The sequence below is a fragment of the Carcharodon carcharias genome, chromosome 10, assembly GCF_017639515.1.
Source record: "Carcharodon carcharias isolate sCarCar2 chromosome 10, sCarCar2.pri, whole genome shotgun sequence".
Taxonomy (NCBI): domain Eukaryota; kingdom Metazoa; phylum Chordata; class Chondrichthyes; order Lamniformes; family Lamnidae; genus Carcharodon; species Carcharodon carcharias.
In genome coordinates, this window is record NC_054476.1 from 19733638 (window position 1) to 19759477 (window position 25840).

The 25840-nt window shown below is 42.5% G+C and overlaps 1 protein-coding gene across 2 annotated transcripts in view; it reads right to left on the bottom strand.

The window, feature by feature from the left end:
- nav2a (neuron navigator 2a) overlaps positions 1 to 25840 on the bottom strand; it is a 315479-nt gene that overhangs the window by 86007 nt on the left and 203632 nt on the right. For both annotated transcript variants that reach the window (XM_041197259.1, XM_041197260.1), the window contains 3 exons: positions 24584 to 24744; positions 23737 to 23925; positions 13096 to 13148 (listed from right to left, as the gene is read on the bottom strand). In XM_041197259.1, the coding sequence (XP_041053193.1) occupies positions 13096 to 13148; positions 23737 to 23925; positions 24584 to 24744 (403 nt within the window). The remainder of the gene's footprint in view (positions 1 to 13095; positions 13149 to 23736; positions 23926 to 24583; positions 24745 to 25840) is intronic.

A 25840-nucleotide genomic window follows, 5' to 3' on the forward strand; every position in this document is an offset into this window, starting at 1 on the left:
AATAGCTGTTCCCAGTCCACTCTGACCAAATCACATCTGATCTTATTAAAATCGGCCTTCCCCCCAATTTAGAATTCTGATTTCTGGTTCATCCTTTTCCATAACAACCTTGAATCTAATGAAGATGTGATCACTGTCTGCAAAATGCTCCCCCGCTAACACTTCTGCCACTTTCCCAGCTTCATTCCCTAAAATTAAGTCCAGGAACACCCCCTCTCTTGTAGGACCTTCTACGTACTGGCTTAAAAAGCTCTCCTGGATGCATTTTAAGATCTCTGCTCCCTCTAAACCCATCACACTATGACTAACCCAGTTAATGTTGGGGAAGGTGAAATCCCCCACTATTACTACCCTTTTTTTAACATTTCTCTGAAATTTGCCTACATACTTGCTCTTCTATTTCTCTCTGACTGGTTGGCGGCCTATAGTACACTCCCAGCAATGTGATTGCTCCTTTTTTGTTTCTAAGTTCTACCCATATGGCTTCATTTGAGGAACCTTCTAAGATGTCATCCCTCCTTACTGCTATAATTGATTGCTTGATCAATATTGCGCTACCCGCTTCTCTTTTACCTCCTTCCCTGTCTTGGCTGAAGACCCTATATCCTGGAATATTGAGCTGCCAATCCTGTCCCTCTCTCAACCATGTCTCTGTGACAGCAATGACATCATACTTCCCTGTGTTAATTTGTGCCCTCAACTCATCTGCATTATTCGTCAGATTCCTTGCATCACTGCGTCACTAAATGTGGGGGCTGCAGTCTTCTTGCCTTATGGGACCTTATCTTCTTTTCAGCTATCCTAGACTGGAAGCCCTGAGAGATGTGCGCCCAGCTGCACTTTAAATGTGGCGCCTGGCGATAGTGATGTCCTTTGAGCTGTCAGCAAGCGAGATACTAAAGAATGTGTGATGGACTTGTGAGTTTAGAGTGATGAGATGGTTGCCTTACCCTGGCAGCACAGATGAGATCATTCATCCTCTATCTGCATTTGATGGCCAACCTCTTCTGTGCAACATTGGCACTGATCATCACTGCCATTGCCTACCGAATTGGAGTGGTAATGTTACTACGCCTCCTGCAGCCAGAGTGGGGATAAAGGACTTCACAGCGGGCCTCCACGATATCCAAGAGGCGCTCGAAGGATGCATCACTAAGTGTGGGGGCTGCAGTCTTCTTGCCTTTTGGGACCATGTCTTCTTTTCAGCTGTCCTGGGCTGAAAGCCCAACTACACTTTAAATGTGGCGCCTGACATAGAACTGAAATGCAGCATTTTGAGAACTGCAGATCAGTCTTATTCTAAACAGTGTGCAGAAAACATATCCTCCTTGGTTGCTTAAAAGCAATCTGACTTCAATGGAATTGAAGCACGCTATTTTGGATGAGCTGATTTGAATGCAGTTCACCACTTGATATACCACATGTGTTCTAATTATAATCTGATACATTGCCAACAAGGCATGGTTGAGGGCATGGGAAATTACATAACACACATGCAGATCAGGCTAAGTTAGCCTACATATTATCAGAACGGTTTTTAAATAACTAATAGGTAGGGAATTAAGTTGCATTGCTCAATGTGTGAGATACAGGCTTTAAAAAAAATTAAGTGCTATTTCCAAGTCTACAATGGTGTTTCATATGCAGCAGCAGCACATTCATTTAAAACTCATTTAAAAAGCAGTTAATTTCCTACTCGCAGCCCACCATTGAACAGAGTATGTCAACTGTGGAGTCCCAGAAGCTCTTTCATTTGATACAGAGAGAAAAAAAAAATCACCTGCTTCTTTTAAGTACTATAACTAATATCGAGGTCGGCGGTGCTAACCTATGAACATATTTTAAAATACCGATTGTTCCTCATCAGTTTTTTGAAATCCTCGCTTCAAGAAATCCCCACAGCAGTTACATCACGCTCTTTCAAAATCCCACCGCGGTCACATTAAGGGTAAAGGTCGCATTTACTAACCACTTAAGGAGCTGAGGAACAAAAAAAAAAGCAGGTTTCTGAAATATAGGGGAGAATTTTCCTCCCGTCGAAAGGGTTCTGCGGGGACGGACGGGTCTGTGCCACCATTTTATGCGGGCCGGTCAATAAGTCCCGCCCAGCATGACGTGCGCCCAGAAGTGCCTAGCGCTCCCTGTGCGGGCCAGGGTGGGGGGTTCCCTGAGTTGGGGCCTGCACACAAAAGTTTTAAAAAGAAAGGAAAAATTTTTAAGATATGTCCCCTCATGAGCTGGGACATGTCAATGAATTTTTATAAAAATTTTTAATTCAATTTATAAACACTTCATGAAAGCTCATCCTGTCCGTGGATGAGGCTCCATGAAAAGTGCGAAGGCCGCCTGGGCTCTTCGCCTGCCCGCCAACCTTAAGGTTGGACAGACAGCTCAGTTTATTGGTTTAATTAGTTTTTAAATGGCCTTAATAGGCTTTTGACAGTTCGGCAGCTGCGCGGCCACCGAACTGAAAATCTAAATGACACGTGGTGACATCGGGATGCACGCCCATCGTCACCCTGTGTCATTTTACGCCTCGGCGAGCAGGCCCTGCACTCAATCGCTGGCCATGAGAAAAGGCGCTGAGCCAAGAGAGGAAACATTAGACCAAAAGCTTAATGAAAGAGATGAATTTAAGGACGGTCTTAATAGAGTAGAGATAGCCAAGCAAAAGTGCTCATGGTGTGAAGTCCAGAGCATCCAACTTACCCAACTAAGGGTACCCCCGGACCCAGCCCCTCCATCCCAATTTGTGGGGTGAAGGGAGGGAGAAATGCACCACAGGTCAGAGTTGGGAGGTCAGAGAGTCTGTGAGATGGGGGCAGGTGTGGTGATTATATTTCGAGATTTGAAGAGGCAAAGTGTGTCTGAGGCATCGTACACAAAGAACACAGTCATCAAAGTTTTGGATCTGCCGAAGTTTGCAGTGGGTGGAGAGTGGGACGCCAGCCAAGAGAGCACTGGAAAGTCAAATTTGAAGGTGACAAAGGTAGGGAATAGATGCAGCAGGTGGTCCATGATAGGAGTGGGGGTGGGCTGTGGCACGGTGGCAGAAGCGGGTGGTATTTTGACGGGCAGGGTACAGGGTGAAAAGTTCAGGTTTGGGTTGAATAGGGCTTGGAGCTTGTGGACAATGAGATATAGCCCAGGACCATCGCTGGGGAGAGGTTAGAGTCATTGACAAGGGTACCAGGGGTCAAAGGTGATAGCTGGAGTCTTCCCAGCATTTAGCTGGAGAAAATTGTGGTTCAATTAAGACAAGCAACCTGACAATGTCGAGCCAGTGAAGGAGTCGGGAGAAGTGGTGGGGCAGAACTGGAAATTGTCAGTGTACACATGGAGACTGACCCATGTCTGTGGATGATGTAAATAAGGAGCAGCATGTAGCTAAGGAATAGGAGGAAGCCAAGAATGGATTGCAGGGGGCTCTGGAAATAGAGCTGGGAAGAGAAGCCATGACTGAAGATGCTCAGATTATAACTGGATAGGTAGGAAAGGGCAGTCCCACTGAGCTGGACAATGGAGACACAGCATATCATTTGTGACTTTGATTAGAACTGCTTCAGGGTGATGGCAGAGGCTGATTGCAGAAATTCAGCCAGGAAGTTGAGGGAAGGATAGGCACAAATTTAGGAGATGACAACGCATTCAATGACTTTGAAGAGGATAGGGATGGTGGTAAGCTGGTGGCAGTTTTCAAGGACAAAGGAGCAGAGGGTGGGCACTTTGCAGAAAAATGTAATAAATGACAGTTTTGGCTGCCAGGGAGGGAGCAGTAGCTGAGGAAAGGAAACCATTTATGTCAGGCAACATGGGGTCTGGGAAAGGAAACTGGGTGGTTAGCGGTTCAGTGAGGACAGGGTCAAGGGAGAAGAGGGTGCGTTTCATGGATGAGATGAACTTGGTAGGGAAACTAAAGAGAGATGCAGATTCTAGAAGTTGAGGCAGAATGGAGGCTGGGTGGAGTTTTGGCAAAAAGAAGAGAGGAAGAGCAAAGGCAGCTGAATGAATGGATCTTAGCGACAAAGCTTCAGCAGGCAATTCGGAGTGACATTTCTGCCAGTAACCTGACACCCACGTCTAGAGTAGAGGCCCATTTACTTTGCATTTTCAGACTATTAGGGCATGCAGAGAACCTCTAGTTCCCAAGGTTGGTGGTAACAACATATCTGGTAACATAAACATGTATAAGACTAAATATAATGCTGGATTATTCTATAGAAGCACCCCCAATTACATTTTGCCATGCTGTGAATGGTGGTGCATCAAACATCAGTGGAAAATGAGTACAATTTACAAGGCAGCTGCCTCTGTTGATATTACTACATTGCACTAATTGCATAGTAATCTACTAGTAAATGAAACCTGTGTGTTAAACAATGATATTGAGTGTTGGTTTTATCACTCTATTGTTTTTGATAACACCACCCCTAGGTGCAACATAACAAAAGCAAAAGCAATTTACACTACAGAAAGAAGAACAAAAGTATATGTGTGTGATATATACATATATTATATACCCGATATATATATGGTGTGTGAGGGATTAAGACGTCACCCAGTATAACTTTTTAATAATATAAATATATATATTGAGATATGCTCATTGTTATCTCAAAACTTTCAAACTGTATAAAGACCTAAAGTTGCTGAATCTATGTCTTTCTGTGACCCTGAGCAAAAGGAGCTCCTGGCAGTCACGGAAATACTCCCATCTTGTTATCCCTGAACAGCCACTAACAACCCCTGCTGTGGGCTACACAGGCCAAATTCAAAGATAGCTATACAAAAGTCACATGTATTCCATAACCCAGGCTGGCGAACTGGAGTCTGGTCATCTGCTAAGACAAAGGGCCCCGCAACCTTCCCTTCAATTCTTAATGGTTGAGACATTAAACAATCTCAGGGACCCAGAGGAGGAATATACATCCCTTGGCAAAGAAAATGTGGAGAGATAGGAGTGATGTGATGTGGTTCCACCAGCCAGGAGTCCCTGTAATATTGCCTTGCTGAACTGCAAAGCCACAGTCTGCCTTTTTATCACCTTTTTATCATAGCAGCCTCACAGACAAGGAGCTCTGCCCCAGGTTGGACACCTGGCCCCATCTACACTGCTTCTGCTGGAAATTCTGTATCACAAGACTGATTAATCTCTGCATGTGGGGGGCGGAGAGATAGAGAGACAGAGAGGTGGAGGGGGGGGTGGTGCGGTTGTAGGGACAAACAAGCAGCGATAGAAGCAGATCATCAAAAGATGTCAACGACAATAGTACAATAGAACACATAGGTGTTAAAGTTAAAGTTTGTGATATTATCTAAACGAATGTGCTAATTAAGAATGGATGGTAGGGCACTCAAGGTACAGCTCTAGTGGGGTTTTTTTTATAATGGAAATAGGTGGGAAAAGGAAAATCTTTATAATTTATTGGAAAAAAAAAGGAAGGGGGAAACAGAAAGGGGGTGGGGATGGGGGAGGGAGCTCACGACCTAAAGTTGTTGAATTCAATATTCAGTCCGGAAGGCTGTAAAGTCCCTAGTCGGAAGATGAGGTGTTGTTCCTCCAGTTTGCGTTGGGCTTCACTGGAACAATGCAGCAAGCCAAGGACAGACATGTGGGCAAGAGTGCAGGGTGGAGTGTTAAAATGGCAAGCGACAGGGAGGTTTGGGTCATTCTTGCGGACAGACCGCAGGTGTTCTGCAAAGCGGTCGCCCAGTTTACGTTTGGTCTCTCCAATGTAGAGGAGACCACATTGGGAGCAACGAATGCAGTAGACTAAGTTGGGGGAAATGCAAGTGAAATGCTGCTTCACTTGAAAGGAGTGTTTGGGTCCTTGGACGGTGAGGAGAGAGGAAGTGAAGGGGCAGGTGTTGCATCTTTTGCGTGGGCATGGGGTTGTGCCATAGGAGGGGGTTGAGGAGTAGGGGGTGATGGAGGAGTGGACCAGGGTGTCCCGGAGAGAGCGATCCCTACGGAATGCCGATAAAGGGGGTGAAGGGAAGATGTGTTTGGTGGTGGCATCATGCTGGAGTTGGCGGAAATGGCGGAGGATGATCCTTTGAATGCGGAGGCTGGTGGGGTGATAAGTGAGGACAAGGGGGACCCTATCATGTTTCTGGGAGGGAGAAGAAGGCGTGAGGGCGGATGCGCGGGAGATGGGCCGGACACGGTTGAGGGCCCTGTCAACGACCGTGGGTGGAAAACCTCGGTTAAGGGAGAAGGAGGACATGTCAGAGGAACTGTTTTTGAATGTAGCATCATCGGAACAGATGCGACGGAGGCGAAGGAACTGAGAGAATAGGATGGAGTCCTTACAGGAAGCGGGGTGTGAGGAGCTGTAGTCGAGATAGCTGTGGGAGTCGGTGGGTTTGTAATGGATATTGGTGGACAGTCTATCACCAGAGATTGAGACAGAGAGGTCAAGGAAGGGAAGGGAAGTGTCAGAGATGGACCACGTGAAAATGATGGAGGGGTGGAGATTGGAAGCAAAATTAATAAATTTTTCCAAGTCCTGACAAGAGCATGAAGCGGCACCAAAGTAATCATCGATGTACCGGAGAAAGAGTTGTGGAAGGGGGCCGGAGTAGGACTGGAACAAGGAATGTTCCACATACCCCATAAAGAGACAGGCATAGCTGGGGCCTATGCGGATACCCATAGCCACACCTTTTATTTGGAGGAAGTGAGAGGAGTTGAAGGAGAAATTGTTCAGCGTGAGAACAAGTTCAGCCAGATGGAGGAGAGTAATAAAAACAAAAAAACTGCGGATGCTGGAAATCCAAAACAAAAACAGAATTACCTGGAAAAACTCAGCAGGTCTGGCAGCATCGGCGGAGAAGAAAAGAGTTGACGTTTCGAGTCCTCATGACCCTTCGACAGAACTTGAGTTCGAGTCCAGGAAAGAGCTGAAATATAAGCTGGTTTAAGGTTGTGTGGGGGGCGGAGAGATAGAGAGACAAAGAGGTGGAGGGGGGGGTGGGGGTGTGTGGTTGTAGGGACAAACAAGCAGTGATAGAAGCAGATCATCAAAAGATGTCAACAACAATAGTACAATAGAACACATAGGTGTTAAAGTTAAAGTTGGTGATATTATCTAAACGAATGTGCTAATTAAGAATGGATGGTAGGGCACTCAAGGTATAGCTCTAGTGGGTTTTTTTTTATATATAATGGAAATAGGTGGGAAAAGGAAAATCTTTATAATTTATTGGAAAACAAAAGGGAAGGGGGAAACAGAAAGGGGGTGGGGATGGGGGAGGGAGCTTACGACCTAAAGTTGTTGAATTCAATATTCAGTCCAGAAGGCTGTAAAGTCCCTAGTCGGAAGATGAGGTGTTGTTCCTCCAGTTTGCGTTGGGCTTCACTGGAACAATGCAGCAAGCCAAGGACAGACATGTGGGCAAGAGAGCAGGGTGGAGTGTTGAAATGGCAAGCGACAGGGAGGTTTGGGTCATTCTTGCGGACAGACCACTTTGCAGAACACCTTCGGTCTGTCCGCAAGAATGACCCAAACCTCCCTGTCGCTTGCCATTTCAACACTCCACCCTGCTCTCTTGCCCACATGTCTGCCCTTGGCTTGCTGCATTGTTCCAGTGACGCCCAACGCAAACTGGAGGAACAACACCTCATCTTCCGACTAGGGACTTTACAGCCTTCTGGACTGAATATTGAATTCAACAACTTTAGGTCGTAAGCTCCCTCCCCCATCCCCACCCCCTTTCTGTTTCCCCCTTCCTTTTTTTTTTCCAATAAATTATAAAGATTTTCCTTTTCCCACCTATTTCCATTATGTATAAAAAAAAACCCACTAGAGCTATACCTTGAGTGCCCTACCATCCATTCTTAATTAGCACATTCGTTTAGATAATATCACCAACTTTAACTTTAACACCTATGTGTTCTATTGTACTATTGTCGTTGACATCTTTTGATGATCTGCTTCTATCACTGCTTGTTTGTCCCTACAACCACACACCCCCATCCCCCCCTCCACCTCTTTGTCTCTCTATCTCTCCGCCCCCCACACACACACCTTAAACCAGCTTATATTTCAACTCTTTCTTGGACTCGAACGCAAGTTCTGTCGAAGGGTCATGAGGACTCGAAACGTCAACTCTTTTCTTCTCCGCCGATGCTGCCAGACCTGCTGAGTTTTTCCAGGTAATTCTGTTTTTGTTTTGGAGGAGAGTAGTGGTGGATGGGGATTGTTTGGGCCTCTGTTCGAGGAAGAAGCTAAGGGCCCTCAGACCATCCTGGTGGGGGATGGAGGTGTAGAGGGATTGGACGTCCATGGTGAAGAGGAAGCGGTAGGGGCCAGGGAACTGGAAATTGTTGATGTGACGTAAGGTGTCAGAGGAATCACGGATGTAGGTGGGAAGGGACTGGACAAGGGGAGAGAGAAGGGAGTCAAGATAACGAGAAATGAGTTCTGTGGGGCAGGAGCAAGCTGAGACGATCGGTCTACCGGGGCAGTTCTGTTTGTGGATTTTGGGTAGGAGATAGAAGTGGGCCGTCCGAGGTTGGGCGACTATCAGGTTGGAAGCTGTGGGAGGGAGATCCCCAGAGGAGATGAGGTCAGTGACAGTCCTGGAAACAATGGCTTGATGTTCAGTGGTGGGGTCATGGTCCAGGGAGAGGTAGGAGGAAGTGTCTGCGAGTTGACGCTCAGCCTCCGCGAGGTAGAGGTCAGTGCGCCAGACAACAACAGCACCCTTGTCAGCGGGTTTGATGACAATGTCAGGGTTGGACCTGAGAGAATGGAGTGCAGTAAGTTCAGAGAGAGACAGGTTAGAGTGGGTGAGAGGAGCAGAGAAATTGAGACGACTAATGTCGCGCCGACAGTTCTCAATGAAAAGATCGAGAGAAGGTAAGAATCCAGAGGGAGGGGTCCAGGTGGAGGGAGAATATTGGAGATGGGTAAAAGGATCCGTTGAACTGGGAGAGGACTCCTGCCCAAAGAAGTGAGCCCGGAGACGAAGACGGCAGAAGAAGAGTTCAGTATCATGCCGAGCCCGAAATTCATTGAGGTGAGGGCGTAAGGGTATGAAACTAAGTCCTTTGCTGAGCACTGAACGTTCAGCATCGGAGAGGGGAAGGTCAGGGGGTATAGTGAATACACGGCTGGGGTTGGGACTGGAAGAAAGGGTGGGGACGGAGGGACAGACAGGGGTGGAGGGTCCTAGATGGGTGTTGGTGTCGATGAGTTGTTGGAGATTGCGTTCCTTAGCACTTGAGAGAAAGAGAAAAAGTTTCTTGTTGAGGCGTCGGATGAGCCGAAGGATAAAATGAAACTGGGGGCACGCGCAGCTTTGAAAAAGGGTACGGCGGTGCTGCTGGAGGGAGAGGTCGAGTGTGTTCATATGGCGGCGCATGGCACTGAGTGTGGATTTCAGAATGTGACGGGAACAGCAGTCCGAGAAACGTTTTATGTCCCTGAGATACCTGTAATCCTGGGTGGGTTCGAAACATGAGGGGTGGAATTTCAGTTGAAATCCACGTGGGGTAAGTCGGAGACGGAGACAGTCACTGAGAAAGGAGATATGGCTGTGAAAGCGGGTTTTAGTAAACACCTTGTCAAACACTAGGAAGGAAATGGAAAGCAATGAAGGTGAACAAGGCAACAGAGAGATACGGAAATCTTGTCGCAGAGAGGAACAGAACTTCTTCAAGGAGGTAGGCATTTCTTGAAGAGCAGTGGCAGTCAATTAAACACAGAGATAAAAACAAAAAAACTGTGGATGCTGGAAATCCAAAACAAAAACAGAATTACCTGGAAAAACTCAGCAGGTCTGGCAGCATCGGCGGAGAAGAAAAGAGTTGACGTTTCGAGTCCTCATGACCCTTCGACAGAACTTGAGTTCGAGTCCAGGAAAGAGCTGAAATATAAGCTGGCTTAAGGTGTGTGTGTGGGGGGCGGAAAGATAGAGAGACAGAGAGGTGGGGGGGGGGGGGGGTGTGGTTGTAGGGACAAACAAGCAGTGATAGAAGCAGATCATCAAAAGATGTCAACGACAATAGTACAATAGAACACATAGGTGTTAAAGTTAAAGTTGGTGATATTATCTAAACGAATGTGCTAATTAAGAATGGATGGTAGGGCACTCAAGGTATAGCTCTAGTGGGGTGTTTTTTATAATGGAAATAGGTGGGAAAAGGAAAATCTTTATAATTTATTGGAAAAAAAAAGGAAGGGGGTAACAGAAAGGGGGTGGGGATGGGGGAGGGAGCTCACGACCTAAAGTTGTTGAATTCAATATTCAGTCCGGAAGGCTGTAAAGTCCCTAGTCGGAAGATGAGGTGTTGTTCCGCCAGTTTGCGTTGGGCTTCACTGGAACAATGCAGCAAGCCAAGGACAGACACCTATTTCCATTATAAAAAAAACCCCACTAGAGCTGTACCTTGAGTGCCCTACCATCCATTCTTAATTAGCACATTCGTTTAGATAATATCACCAACTCTAACTTTAACACCTATGTGTTCTATTGTACTATTGTCGTTGACATCTTTTGATGATCTGCTTCTATCACTGCTTGTTTGTCCCTACAACCACACTGCCCCCCCTCCACCTCTCTGTCTCTCTATCTCTCCGCCCCCCACACACACACCTTAAACCAGCTTATATTTCAGCTCTTTCCTGGACTCGAACTCAAGTTCTGTCGAAGGGTCATGAGGACTCGAAACGTCAACTCTTTTCTTCTCCGCCGATGCTGCCAGACCTGCTGAGTTTTTCCAGGTAATTCTGTTTTTGTTTTGGATTTCCAGCATCCGCAGTTTTTTTGTTTTTATCTCTGTGTTTTAATCTCTGCATGCCTATCTCATCATGTAAAGTCAACACCACCAGAAAAGTGAGTTATACAGCACTGGTTTTTAGCCTGCTGACCTCCGTGAAGGGATACCTCATTGGGCTTTGATTCTGGACTCTGGAACCCATGTAAAGCAATATTTCTTTTCTCTGTGGCCTCTGCACTGTAAATCTTTCTTTTCTCCATCCCTCTTTTACCCTCCTTCCGCATTTTGTGTGTGTGCAAATAAACTAACACTTTGGGTTCATCTTATCTCAGGTTTTCTGCTGGATTATTACAGATGGATGGTAAGAGGAAAAATTAGTGCTGTTTAAATTAACCCCCCTCCCCTCACACTCTCTGTAACAAGTGGCGTTCACATCCTCAGGGGATCCGAAGTGCCACAGCTAATTAAGCCCTTCTGTAGTTGTGTAGGAAAACATGACAGCCAATTTATGCGCAGCAATGAGCTAAACGACCAGACAACCATTGAGGGATTCACTGAGGGATACGCCCCAACTCAGACACTGAGAAAAACCCCTTGCTCTTTTTTGCTTAGTCAAATGGGAAGAATTAACAAATCGGCAAATGACTGGTTTGAATTAGAGAAAGTAGCAAGCATGTAGGTTGAAACCAGCTGAAGGAAACAATTTGTAGGTGATCTTTCAAAACATTCTAGAAGGAATAGTTTAGTAATGATACTATATTGCTTGTTTTTGCAGCAAATTTAATTACCTTCTAATGCAATACCATCTCATTGGAATGAATGAAAGCCCTTTATGCCCCAAGTACAGAAATGAAGACAAACTGTGATATAAATAACCAAAGTGTCATTGTACAAGCACACCAGCAAACAACATTGCCCACAATTTTAATCCTCTGGTTAGATGTTTACAAGGATTATAAAACTTGTCCACACCCTGATTAGTTTGTTTTTGTGTATCTGACCTAAAATACCTTTAAGCACTTGACATTAACAACCTTTATTTCAAAAGGGAAGAGTAACAAGGGTGATTTTTCTAACAAGTACAATTTAACCGCTCATTAATCATTATTCATGATTTCATATTGGATTAATGAATCAGTTCATTTTTGTACTGCATTCTAACCTTTCTGAACATTTACTGGGTTCAGTATATAAACTATGAACATTTTAAAGTACAACAAATTACAGCTACAATTATTATAAGCATCACTTTGTACATTTAATACATTTGGACATTATTAATTTACTAACCAAATCAATGCAAATTGTAAACACTACTTGATTTTTAAAAAATTAATTCGAACAAACAAGTTCTTGTAAAAACAAGTAGTGCAGTTTACCATCCCATTAGTTCAGCAGGACAAACAACCAAGTAATTCTTCAACAATTTATATGTTTTATAAACTTGAAGCTAGTTCTGACTGACATGCATTTAATTAAACTAAACCCACTCAATGAAAAAAAACCTATGTATGGACGCACACAGATTCTTCATTATCCAACTATGAAATTAAACACTGTAATTCAGCACTATGTTTGATCAAACTTCATACCATCACCTACCATCAGCTCCCTAGTTGTAAGGGCCCTGGTGAGAGTTAACATTGCCATCATACTGGAACTGCTTGTTTAGTCACTGTCACTGATGAGATAAGAACTGTTCAGAGGGACAAAACCAGAGGACACCACCGAAGCTATCACATTTCTGAACACCTGAGCCACCTTGCAATCTTATTGGATGGAAGCATTTGAGGCGTGAGTTAAAATATAAATAACAGCTTGCATACAATTAACAGGTAAAGTGACATCACAGGTGTGGTTACAAGATGCTAATGCTTGCGCATGCAAGGCAAAATTAAATCCTACTGGAGTGAGATAATGCTGTAATGACCTGTTTTTCCAAAACAACTGCTTAAAAGTGTTGATTCCCAGTAAAGAAAAGAACTCCCCTTTTTGTAGCAAACATGTACATGAAATTGCAACATATTAATCTTGCTTAGTGCAAGGGTAAAAAGTAGCTTTCTGGCATCAAGCTATGAAAATTCTTTGTCTAATTTAAAGTTGGCTGTAATAATGACTTGGTACAATTTTAATTTACTATCTGCCACCAATATAACAGCAGGGTGTGAAAAGTGAAAACACTATCTTTTAAACTGGAATTTCAGATTTGAAGTCATTATCAGGTGGAGGACGAGAAGAAAACATCAAAATATTACTTAAAAAGTTCATGACATGGAAAGACTTTTGTATTTTGCACTAAACCTCCTTGCTTATCATATGTTAAACATGTAGGGAACAAGAAACAAAGTAGTTAGACTGCTGGTTCTTACCGTTGAGTAAATAGAAGAGGTGCTGGAGACCAGAGATAGAGAAGAGCCATGAACTGTACAAAATTTCAGGTTGCGACAGGATTAGCAGGCCAAAAGAGAAGGGAAATAAAAACTATTAGTCAGGTCAGGCCATGTGTGAAAAACAGCTCTTCATTAACTAACCAACGCAATTGATAATGGCCAGTGGCCCGAAATTTGATGATGTGATGCCAGCAAAACTGTCAGCGCTCGCCATTATCGCTGCGCAAAGCTGAGAGCAACCCCACACACGAAGTTGAATGTGGAAACACGAAGTGCAGTCAATGATACTACTCCTCTACAAGATGTACTGTTGCAATCTTCGCAGATAGCATCTTTAGAAGTCACTGATTTGAAGAGAATTTCAATTATTTGTATACTATTCGCTCTGTTAAAACCAATGAAAATGTTAAGCTTTGTTCAATTAGGCATACTTGAGTTTTTAAGGGCGCTTTAAGTTATAATTATTGCTAAACAACTCCCTGGCCCTGGAAGGCGAAATATACAGCTATGGAGTCTCATTCCCTCAGAAGAACATTTAAAATCGCTGGATGTTTATAAAATAAAAATTATATATTTTTTTTGTCTTGATATTTATATTTCTCCCTTATCCCCATATGTTGCCATCTTTCTTTTGCTTTCTGCACAATAATTTAAATGTGATTTATATTTCCAGCTTTTTAACTTCCTGCTTTCTGTCTGTGAGAATTCTTCAGTCTAACTGGCTGATCAGCCTGCCTGCCCTTTTGCTGAATCCCAAAGATCCCATATAGAAAACATCAAATCGAAACTGATGCCAAAATAAGAGGAAATTTATGCTCTAGAGCCAGTAATTCCTTGTGAGCAGCTTTTGTCCGGGTAAATGGCAAATTTTTCACTGATTTCCATAAATTCCAGGCTTTTGTATTTATCATTTCACTCAAGCCAACAGGCACATTTTTCTCTGATCTCTTCAATCATGAATACAGTCCAGTTTGTCACAATGATGTTGCTGGATTAAGAAAAACTAGTTAAGAATTACTCTTGTGCTAAATGCCAAAAATCTTTGCAACTTAGGTGTGTAGGGGGAGCGTGTCACGGCAGAATCTAGTATATGTTCTTGCTTCTGGCATAAATATAACAATTTGTTGCTTTTAGAAATATAGAAATTCAAAGTTAGGCTTTTAAAAAAAAATAAGATCTTCAGGCAGCAAGGCCATTCCACTTAAGGTGCTGCAATGAAATTGTTCTTTAGCCCTGAGGAAGTAGACACCAAGTTTTATTGAAAAATGTCTGCTGATGCCGATAGACCACTAACAACCCTTACCCTTCTCTGGTAAAAATACCCAAAAGCAGTAGCTAAAAACATAGGTGTCACTAACTTAGCTTCCACGGTATATCCATACTCAGCATTTTAACCCCTTGTCTCAACTCTTCACAACTCTGAAATGAAAATCCTAAACAAAAAGTGTGTGCTTTGCTTAGATGGCTCAATGAGTTTAATCAGAGAACCTCTAAACCGCAATGACTAAGAAGTTCCCAGGTTCAATTCCCGGCCTGTGTTGAATTAACTGATCTCAGCAGAGGCACAGCACACAGCTTTAGCACCTCTGGGGAAACAATGACCAGAGAGATTTCTCAGCTCATATTCCAATTCATGGTTTACTTCAATTCTGATCTTTGCAAGCATCCTAAGAATGAATTTCTTTTAAGATATTCAATAAGGGGGAAACCATTGGATGGTTCTTGTTTTACTTGGGGGGGGGGGGGGGTGCAATTCTAATTTGTACATTCACTCCTTGTATTATAGAGCTCTCATTTGTTTTCACCTATATTAACTGCTCTCTATATGGCAATCTACAGTGCACATGATTGGTCACTAATGTGAGCAACTGACTGAGAAGACAGAGGTTTTCTTTCTGTTATATTCTTGTCTGGAAAAGGTAAGATATTTGCTAAGGTTCCTTGACTGGTTTTGGCATGTTAGTCACCTAGGTAATCTGAAAAAGAAATTTCAAAAAATTGGAAAGAACAATTCAATAAATGTTTGATATGCTATGGTCTGATTTATCTAACCTCCTCCCACAGAGGTGAAGCATACTTTGCTGATGACACAGGCAACAAAGAACTCTTAGCTGATGAAACACAACCTGGAATGTCATGGGATTTTATTTGACCCAAAGTTAGGAGACCACATACAACACCTTCTATCAGTTTGCAAAGCCAAGGCGACATTTTCGGATACATGTTCAGCATTGGTGTTCTTCAAAACATAAGAAACTTGGAAGTACTACTAAGGTTTGAAGAGAATAGACAATCAAGTAAAACTACCACCTCCCTGGCAGATTATGCCATTTCTTTTTTGAGCAATGTTCATCTCTTGTGCAAGATTGTATCACCACAACAGGGTAAACACTAGGGTTAGTTTACAGTAAGCTATGTGTCACGACATGTATGCAAAGCAAATAAATCCCAGTTTCAATATAAAAGGCAAATGGTCTTCAGGAAAGATAGGTTAGCAAACCATATTTAGTTTTAGGAGGCAGAGGGCAAATGGTCTTCAGGAAAGATAGGTTAGCAAACCATATTTAGTTTTAGGAGGCAGAGGAAATAAGAGCTATGTGTTACTTTATACAGAAGAGCATCGCATTTTTACTCATATGGCTGGGGAAGCAGTTATAATTTGATGTCAAGGTTAACAATCCATTCACTGGCTTCAGCCGACCTAGTGCAAATGGCTATGAAAATGTTGCAATAAGATCTCTTGATTTTTTTTTAGTTTGCTGGTGTCAACATACAGAAACACTTTCACAATGCATAATAGTACCCAAATCAAACTCATGGAAAGCTACATAGGTTTGCTGTTTTCCAGATAAGGCATGTGTGTTGTATTTCACACATACGTGTGCTTCACACGCTCAAGGCAAAGAACTGTGGTTCAGCTATCCCAATCACCGCTGTTGCCAACCTTCCCCAACTCTGGGTCCTCCACAACTCAAAGTGTATTCAAGGATACTTTTGGCGTTCAACTAATTAAAATCATAAAACTCATGACTGCAGCTTCCCACTGCTTGGCCAGTTCGAACCACTTCATGTTGGAACTGCCTAGAATCATTAATCAGCCAGTCTTGCTCATTTAGGAAGCCTAGCAACAACATTTGAATGGCAAATAAAGGAAGAAACTTTGTCAAGCTCTCTCAAAAAGGCAAAGTCACATTAAATTACCCATGTACACAGAAGACTGTGGCTGAAAGTGCCTGGTAAATGTAGTTGTATGATAAAATTGCCAAATGCTACTAGCTATTAATGCCATTGTTCGGCATGCAGTTACAGCTGGTCTAAAACACTGTATAGTAAATAAATGAGTATTATGTACCAGTTTGTGAGTGATCATCATGATTTATGCTCTAATGTTTCAAAGATTTTGGTGTCTCCAGATAAATTCAAGCTTGATCGCTACGTAACATTTGAATGTTTCCCATTTCCCATTTTTGGAAATCCTGATTCAAGGCCAAAATGTAAATATGTGTAAACACACATATATGTTTACGTATGTATATTTTACATATACATATGTTAGTGCTCTTATGCAACTGATGATCAAAATGTAATATTTTGATATATTCAACATGAATGTTTTGGTGCTAAGTATTCATTTTATTATGTAGGTTTGGGAATGTTTTAGAAACCAGCAAAGGGTTACCAACAAGCTGACAAAAAGGGGGGAAAAAATGAGTATGAGGGTAAACTAGGCATGAATATAAAAGCAGAATGTAAGAGTTTTTACAAGTGTATAAAAAAGGAGAGTAGGTAAAGTAAATGTTGGTTCCCTATAGGCAGTGACAGGAGACAGATGGGAAATAAGGAAATGGCAGAGAAATTGTACAAATATTTTGTGTGAGCCTTCACAGTAGAAGACGCAAATTACATAAAAGAAATAGAGGATAACCAAGGTTAAAAAGAGAGGAACTTAATGTAGTTATTGTCAGCAGAGAAAAAAGTATTGGCAAAACTTAAGGAACTAAAATCTGATGAAACCCCAGGACCAATGTCCAAGGATTCTAACAGAGATAGCTGCAGAGATAGTGGATGCACTGGTTAGGATTTTCCAAAACTCCCTAGACTCTAGAGCAGTCCCAACAGATTGGAAGTTAGCAATTGTAACTCTGCTATTTAAGAAAGAAGGGAGAAAGAAAGCTGAGAACACCAGGCCAGGTAGCCTAACAGCAGTTGATTGGAAAATGCTGCAATCTATTACTAAGAGTCTTAACAATGCATTTAGAAGATCATTCTATGATCAAAGTCAACATGGTTTTGAAAAGAGAAACGGTGTTTAACATATTTCCAAAAGGCATTCAATAAGATGCCACACAAAAGATTACTACAAAAGATTTAATACAAAAGATAAGAGCTCCTGGAGTTAGGGGTAATCCATTAACATGGATAGAGGATTGGTTAACGGACTGGAAGCAGAGAGTAGGGATAAAAGCACACTTTCAAGTTGGCAGGCTGTGATTAGTGGATTGCTTCGTGAATCAATGCTGGGGCCTCGGTTGTTTACAATCTATATTAATGATTCAGATAAAGAGACCCAGAGTCATAACCCAGTACATTTACTGACAACACAAAGTAGATGGAAAAGTAAGGTATGAGAAAGAAACAAAAAGGCTGCAAAGAGAAAGAGAGGCAAGGTAAAGTGAGTGGGCAACAAGGTGGGAAATGGAATATAATGTGGGGAAGTGTGAGGTTATTCACTTTGGTAATAAGAATAGAAAAGCAGAATATTCTTTAAAAGACGTGAAACTTGTGATATTCAGAGGGACTTGGGTACACATACAAGGAATGCAAAAAGTCAGCACGCAGGTACAGAAAGCAAGTAGAAAAGCAAAAAACGTCTTTATTGCAAGGGCATTAGAATATAAGAATAAGGAAGTCTTCCTACAATGTACAGGGCTTCCAAGAGGCCACGTCTTTTTTATTCTTCCTTTATGGAATGTAGGTATCGCTGGCTAGGCCAGTGTTTATTGCCCAATATTATCGCTCTTGAGAAGGTGGTAATGAACTACTTCTTGAACCACTGCAGTCCATGTGCTGTAGGTAGACCTACAGTGCTGTTTGCGAGGGAATTCCAGGATTTTGACCCAGCAACAGTGAAGGAATGGCGATATATTTCCAAGTCAGGGTGGTGAGTAGCTTGGAGGGGAACTTCCAGGTGGTGGTGTTCCCATCTATCTGCTGCCCTTGTCTTTCTAGATGGTAGCGGTTGTGGGTTTGGAAAGCACTGTCCAAGGAGCCTGGGTGAGTTTCTACAGTGCATCTTGTAGATGATACACACTTTTGCCACTGTTCATCAGTGGCGGAGGGAATGAATGTTTGTGGATCGGGTGGCAATCAAGCAGTTAGCATTGTCTTGGATGGTGTCAAGCTTCTTGAGTGTCGTGGGACCTGCATTCATCCAGGCAAGTGGAAAGTATTCCATCACATTCCTGACTTGTGCCTTGTAGATAGTGCACAGGCTTTGGGGAGTCAGGAGGTGAGTTACTCTCCACAGAATTCCTAGCCTCTGTAGCCACAGTATTTATGTAGCTAGTCCAGTTCAGTTTCCTGTCAACAATAACCCCCAGGATGTTGATACTGGAGGATTCAGCAATGGCAATGCCATTGAATGTCAGTGGGTGATCATTAGATTCTCTCTTGTTGGAGATGGTCATTTCCTGGCACTTGTGTGGCACGAATGTTACTTACCATTTGTCAGCCTAAGCCTGGATATTGTCCAGGTCTTGCTGCATTTTTACATTGGCTGCTTTTGTATTTAAAGAGTCGTGAATGGTGCTGAATCATCAACGAACATCCCCACTCCTGACCTTATGATGGAAGGGAGGTCATTGATGAAGCAGCTGAAGATGGTTGGGCCTAAGACACTACCCTGAGGGACTCATGCAGTGATGTTTTGGACCTAGATGATTGACCCCCAACAACCACAACCATCTTCCTTTGTGCCAGGTGTGTAATTATGAACTCCATGGGCTGAATTTTACAAGGGCATCAGGACCCTTTTGCCAGGGTGAAAAGCAGGTCTGAGCCCACACTTGCCAGTAGCAAGAAATGCTCAACAATTTTACCATAAGCAGCCTCCTAATTGGCCAACTGTGGGCCTGCCCAATTAAGGATGGCTGGTGGGCTCCTGACGCGAGCAGCCCAATTACAGGGAGGGGTGGTCACTGCTGCTATGTCGGAGACCTGGAGCTTCCAAGAGGTAAGTTAAAAAGAAATAAAATTCATGGGGCCGAGCGTCAGAGGGCAAACCCCTCCAGGGACATCACTGGGGCTGCCTTCCCTACCCTCTGCCCCTTCTTTGGCTCATGGGGTCTTGATCCCAGACTATAGCATGGAGACCACCTCCATTTAGCTGGTGGGCTCCTCCTGTGGCAGGGGGTCACCCTGCTGTTGGCAAAATGCTGATGACAATGTTAAAATGGTTGTGAAATGGGCCCTTAGTTATGTAAATCAGCTGCCTGGTTTCTTCCCACTGGAAAGGAAACATCCAAATCTTCCTTTCTGAGATTTGGCATGACACATGACCACTCAGACTAAGTGCCAGAGGAGAAATGCATGCTACTGACAGAGCAAATTGCTCCCACAACCAACAAGCCAGATCAAAACTCTCTAATCACGAATGGTGGCGAGTAATTAAAAACTAACGGGAGGGAGAAACTCCACAAAACAAACCCATCCTCAATGATGGTGGAACCCAGCATGTCAGTGCAAAATACAAAGCATTTGGAACCAACTTCAGCCATAAGCGCCGAGCTGATGATCTATCCTTGTCTTCTCCTGAGCCTCCCAGCATCCTAGATGTCAGTCTTCAACCAATTTTGTATACCCCACATGATATCAAGGAACAGACTGACACCACTGGATACAGCAAAGGAAAAACTTATGCTCCTGAACTAGCCAGGTCCCTAACTAAGGTGTTATAATAAAGCTACACAACTGAAAATGGGAAAAATTGCCAGGGTATGTCCTGTTCACAAAAAGCAGGAAAATTCCAATCTGGCCAATTACAGCCCCATCAGCCTACTCTTGATCATCAACAAAGCGATGGAAGATGTTAATGACAGTGCTATCAAGCCGCACTCACTCAGCAATAACCTGCTCATTGATGGGTTCTGCCACTTGGCTCCAGACTTCATTACAGCATTGTCCAACCATGGACAAAAGGGCTGAATTGCACAAGTAAGGTTTGGGTTACTGACCCTGACATCAAAGCAGCATTTCATTTAGTGTGGCATCAAGGAGCCCTGGAAAATTGGAGTCAATGGGAATCAGGCGGAAAACCCTCCACTGGTTGGAGTCATACCTCGTGGAAAGGAAGATGATAGTGCTTTTTGGAGGCCAATCATCTCAGCTCCAGGGCATCTGGGTCATTCTTGCGTTGGCAGGCTGTGACCGCAAGGATCAGTACTTGGGCCCCAACTGTTCCCAATATATATCAATGATTTGGATTTGGAGACCAAATGTAATATTTCCAAGTTCACGGATGATACAAAGTTAGCAGAATGTGTGTTGTAAGGAAGATGTAAAGCGGCTACAGGAGGATTTGGACAGACTTAGTGAGTGGGCAAGAACATGGCAGATATTATATAATGTGGAAAAATGTGCGGTTATCCATTTTTGTAGAAGGAACAGATGTGCAGAGTATTTCCTAAATGTAAGAGATTAGAAAGTGTAGATGTACAAAGGGACCTGGGTGTCCTTGTCCATAAGTCACTGAAGGCTAACGTTCAGGTGTAGCAAGCTATTAGGGAGGCCAACGGAATGTTAGCCTTTATCACAAAAGGATTTGAGTACAGGAATAGTGAAGTCTTGCTTCAATTGTATAGAGGCTTGGTTAGACCCCACCTAGAGTACTGTGTGCGTTTTGGTCCCCTTACCTCAGAAAGGATTTATTGCTATAGAGGGAGTGCAACGAAGGTTCACCAGACTTGTTCCGGAGATGGCGGGACTATCTTATGAAGAAAAATTGGGCAAACTGGGCCTGTAGTCTCTAGAGTATTGAAGAACGAGAGGTGATTTCATTGAAACCTACAAAATACTTAAAGGAATAGACAGGGTAGATACAGGTAACATGTATCCCCTGGTTGGGGAGTCTAGAACCAGGGGACACAATTTCAAAATAAGGCAGATGGAATATAATGTGGAAAGATGTGCGGCTATCCATTTTTGTAGAAGGAACAGATGTGCAGAGTATTTCCTAAATGTAAGAGATTAGAAAGTGTAGATGTACAAAGGGACCTTTGTACACTTAGAACCAAGATGAGGAGAAATTTCTTTACTCAGAGGGCTGTGAATCTTTGGAACTCTCTATCCCAGAGGGCTGTGGAAGTTCAGTCATTGAGTGTGTTTAAGGTAGAGATTGATAGATTTCTGATTAACAATAACATAAAGGGTTATTGGGATAGTGTGGGTAAAAGGCATTGAAGTGTTTGATCAGCCATGATCGCAGTGAATGGCGGAGCAGGCTCGACAGGCTGAGTGGCCTTCTCCTGTTCTTATGTTCCTATCACTGCCAGAGTTCCTCAGAGTAGTGTCCTAGGACAATCTTCAACTGCTCCAGAGTGGGGATGTTCGCTGAAGGGTGCACACTGTTCAGCACCAATTGCAACTTTAGATACTGAAGAAGTTTGCTCATGCGTGCAACAATTCCTGGACAACACTCAAGCATTCAATTCATTGGTAAGTGGCAAGTAATATTTGCATCACATAAGTAGCAGATAGTGACAATCTCCAACAAGAGAGGATCTAACCATCTCTCCTTCATGTTCAATACCATTACCATTGGATACCCCACCATTAATATCCTGGGGGTTTCTAGTAAACAGAAACTGAACTTATAAATACCGTGGCTTCAAAAACAGGTCAGATGCTGGGAATTCTGTTTTGAGTAATGGACAATAAATACTGGTCTAGCCAGAATCACACATTCCATGAATAAATTAAAAAAAAACATCATTCCTGAAACTAGGAAGAGAGTTATTTTCCTCCATACCTGTTTCCAAATATCCATTCCTGCAATTGTTTTTGTTAGCTGGACAGGAAGCCAAATAACTGATTTTTGAGTTTCCCAACTCTGGTTGCTTGCATGTCTGGCAGTTAGCTCTACCGGGCTCAAATGAATGAGGCCATTCCAACATTACGTAAGTAAATGTCACAAGAACGGATTAACTTCCCTATATGTCTCAAACTCATTTGCATACTTGAGAAGCATAATTCTGGCACCTGCATCATCTAGTCCTAGCAACTGGGTCTAATGTGCCTCCCCATTTAATTTATTAGCTGTACAGATTTAACCTCATATACATTGCATTTAACTTAAGAGCAATATTGTGATATAAATTAATTCAAAATTCCTCCAAAGACAAATAGCCAAGAAGCTTGAAATGGACCAAATCTTAAGTAAACCAAAATCAATAATAAATACTGAAATTACCATGGTTAGATATTGTACAATGCCAGCATTCTTTAACAAGGCTGTTGCATTACTGGTACAAATTCTCATTGATATGAAAGTGAGAGCCTGTGGTGTAGAAGCCTAACCAATTGCCTGCAACTACAACAGAATTTCCAAATGCAGTTGTGCAACAGTAAATTCTTGGCATCCACATCCGAGGAATCTGAGTTGCTACTTTTTGCCAGCAGAGAGGCAACAGCTAGAGAGACCTGTCAGTTCACACCATACAAGCTAGTGTGCAAGGTCAAAAAAGCATACTACATCTTATCTCATGGGTAAAATGATGTGACAGCATGTTAAAGCTCTGCAGCAGAATTAAGAAACAAAGCACCGGAAAATTAAAAACAAGGTGCAGGCGACCTCCCAGGGTTCTCTTTAGATCTGCTGCGTACTGAGCACCATCCTTCTGGTAATCAAGCAGGCAAGGTGAACTGCTACCATTAATTTTCCTATTCTTTTCAATTCACCTGCTCTGAAGCATACAACAACAGCCTCCTGCTCACCTACCCACATTTGTCGATGATCTAATATGCTGCAAGGTTATCAATGGGGTGAGTTCACATGCTTGAACCTTGAAGCATGGCATGTCAGAACACTTGAACTCTGCACAAACTTACAGCTCTAGAGAAAGAACTACTTTAACAACTTCCCCCGCCTCCCTCTTACATCCCAGACATGGTATTATGAACTCTCATTTTTTGAGGACTAAGTTTTCAGTATGCCACTTTTAAAAGTTGAAGTGAATATGTTGAGTTTGTATGTCAGTCCATTGCTGTTGTATTTAAATGTAAATTCTTCCAACCACTGGACCTCCTGATGAAGACTTTGGGATTTATCAAAACATTAATTACTGTTTGAAATGCCAGGTTTTTCAAGACAGAGAACCAATATGCAAAATTAAGCATTTTCATCCAATTGAATAGTGCTTTTCCCCACACAATTGATTATTGTAGATGTGGGAATATTTTATATTGACTGCACTGTCCTTCTGGCCTTTCATTAGATTAGGGCTTATCAGTTGTATATTTCACCAAAGCATGAAACAACATTTGTATCTGTTAGATTAATTTTAAGTCCTTTCTCATAGCTAAACTTTAGTACTATATGTAGAATGCAATGAAGTCACTGCTAACCTTCCTCAAATCCATCTCGGAATGATCCAGAGCGACTCATTGTCCTGTGCTTCTCATCCAAAGACATGGAACTGTTCCGGAATCTGGAATCACTGTATGGATCATATGACCCATCCTGATTGGACACGCTGTGACAACGTAGCATGCTGGGATTTGAGAGGCTCATCTGGGCAGCTGTAGTTGGACTCGCTGTTGAGAAGAAAGTCTATTTGTGACTTCCAGCAAAACCAAAATGTAAGACTGTATTCCAACAAAGAATTATTCCCAATCTAACACTTGAATAGATGTTGTTCAATTTTAAATCCCTTCTCAAAAACTGGATAGTCAACTGTGAAAAGCAATAAGTTTGAGATTTTCTTCCCATTGTAGGAGCTTTTTAGTATGCATACTATACCATCCAGATGTGTAATAACAGCTCTACATCTAATATTTAGCATAATGGGTTTTCCTTCTTTAGCATTTCACTCTCTCATTCTTACTTCAGGACCTTTTGAAGATTATGGGGTGATAATGGTTGAAACTGATTGTACAGGAAATGTTCTAAAGGAAGAGTCCACTGCACAGAAGTAACTTTAAACCTGAAGCTCCAGTTGCCTATTCGCTCCAGCACCTGTTACCTTGTTGAACTGCAGCAACTTCAGGAAATGTGGCTTAGGGAGATTAGGGAGGAGAACAACGCTTCTCAAGTTGGTTCCATACAGTGGGACGAACCTTTCAGATGTTAACGTTGCGGTAATGTTGGTTATCAGTAAGTTAGCACTTCACCGATGTAGCTTTGCCAACATTTGAAGGCATGGCTTTACATTAAAACCAAATGGGCAAGTCACTTTTTAGACTGAAACCTCACCTAGTTGGGAAAAGTTAAACCTTGTTCCAGAGGGTGATGTGATACTAGATCCTGGAGAAAATGGTGAATTGTTGATATTCTCCTGTAGTCCAACTGCAGAGTGTGAACGCAACCACTCTTTAGTCTCATCATTGCTTCGCAGCTGAGATGAAGGAGTATACCTGTGGAAACATTAATCATTTTCATAAGATCATGCACTTAGTCTAAGACATGAACTGCTATATTGCGGGATTTTCACTCCAGTTTCCATTTTTAATAACAAACTAATCCAGCAAATGGAGATACTGGAGTCTGTTTTAGTATCTGTAAATGTAATTAGATATTTCCATGCAGCAAAGTTTATCACAAATAACCTGAAGGTTTTGTTCACTCCCAAGATAAATTTTTTGTAGCATTGTTCCATTTGTCAACTGGAAGGGACCAAAGACTTAATCCCAAATGCCTGATTCTTCATCATCCAGCTCTACTTAATTACTTCTAACTTAGCATTTAACTTTGGATGAACAATTACATTTAATAAAGCATGGTAAACTAGTGAGAGATTATTGCATTGTCTTAGCTTTGTATCCTTGAGCATTATGGAATTAGTATATTGGTCACTGACTGGGCCACTTCAAATCATCATTGTGACATATTTTAATGAGTTCTCCAGCAATTCTTGTTTAAATTTGGCAATGAAGAATCAGGGCACCCAACAGCTAAACCTATGGTGTTCATGGCCTAAAGCACTGTTCCAGGAAACTCTGGTTCAATTTCAGTGTCTCAGTGCTAAGAACAATGGCAATATGCCATATGGCACAATACAGCTTTGCTTCACTGACACCACTTCAGAATTTCTTTCCTAATCAAACAGAGGTAGATACAGGGATATGGAGAGAGCAAGGCAGTGAAGTTTTTTTATTGCTTTAGCAAAGAGCTCGTACAGACACGATAGGTCAAATGGACCTTCTCTGGAGCACACTGCTATAACTCAAACAGCTCATCAAGGCTAACAGTGCAATCAAAGACATCTCAAATCAATAAAAGCACATAGCAATTCAGCAATCAGTCATTGTTTGGGAGTGACTAATTCAATAATAAGTTTTGTGCTTGGATAATAATCAAACACTGTAATGAGCAATTTAATTGCTCCACCCCTGTCTAAGAAATGAACTTATTTCACAGTTGCCTATCGATATTGATTAAGAGCTGACTTTCTCTTAATCCTTAGTTCTGAAAGACCTTTTTTCAGCTATCACAGCATAAACACCTTATCTT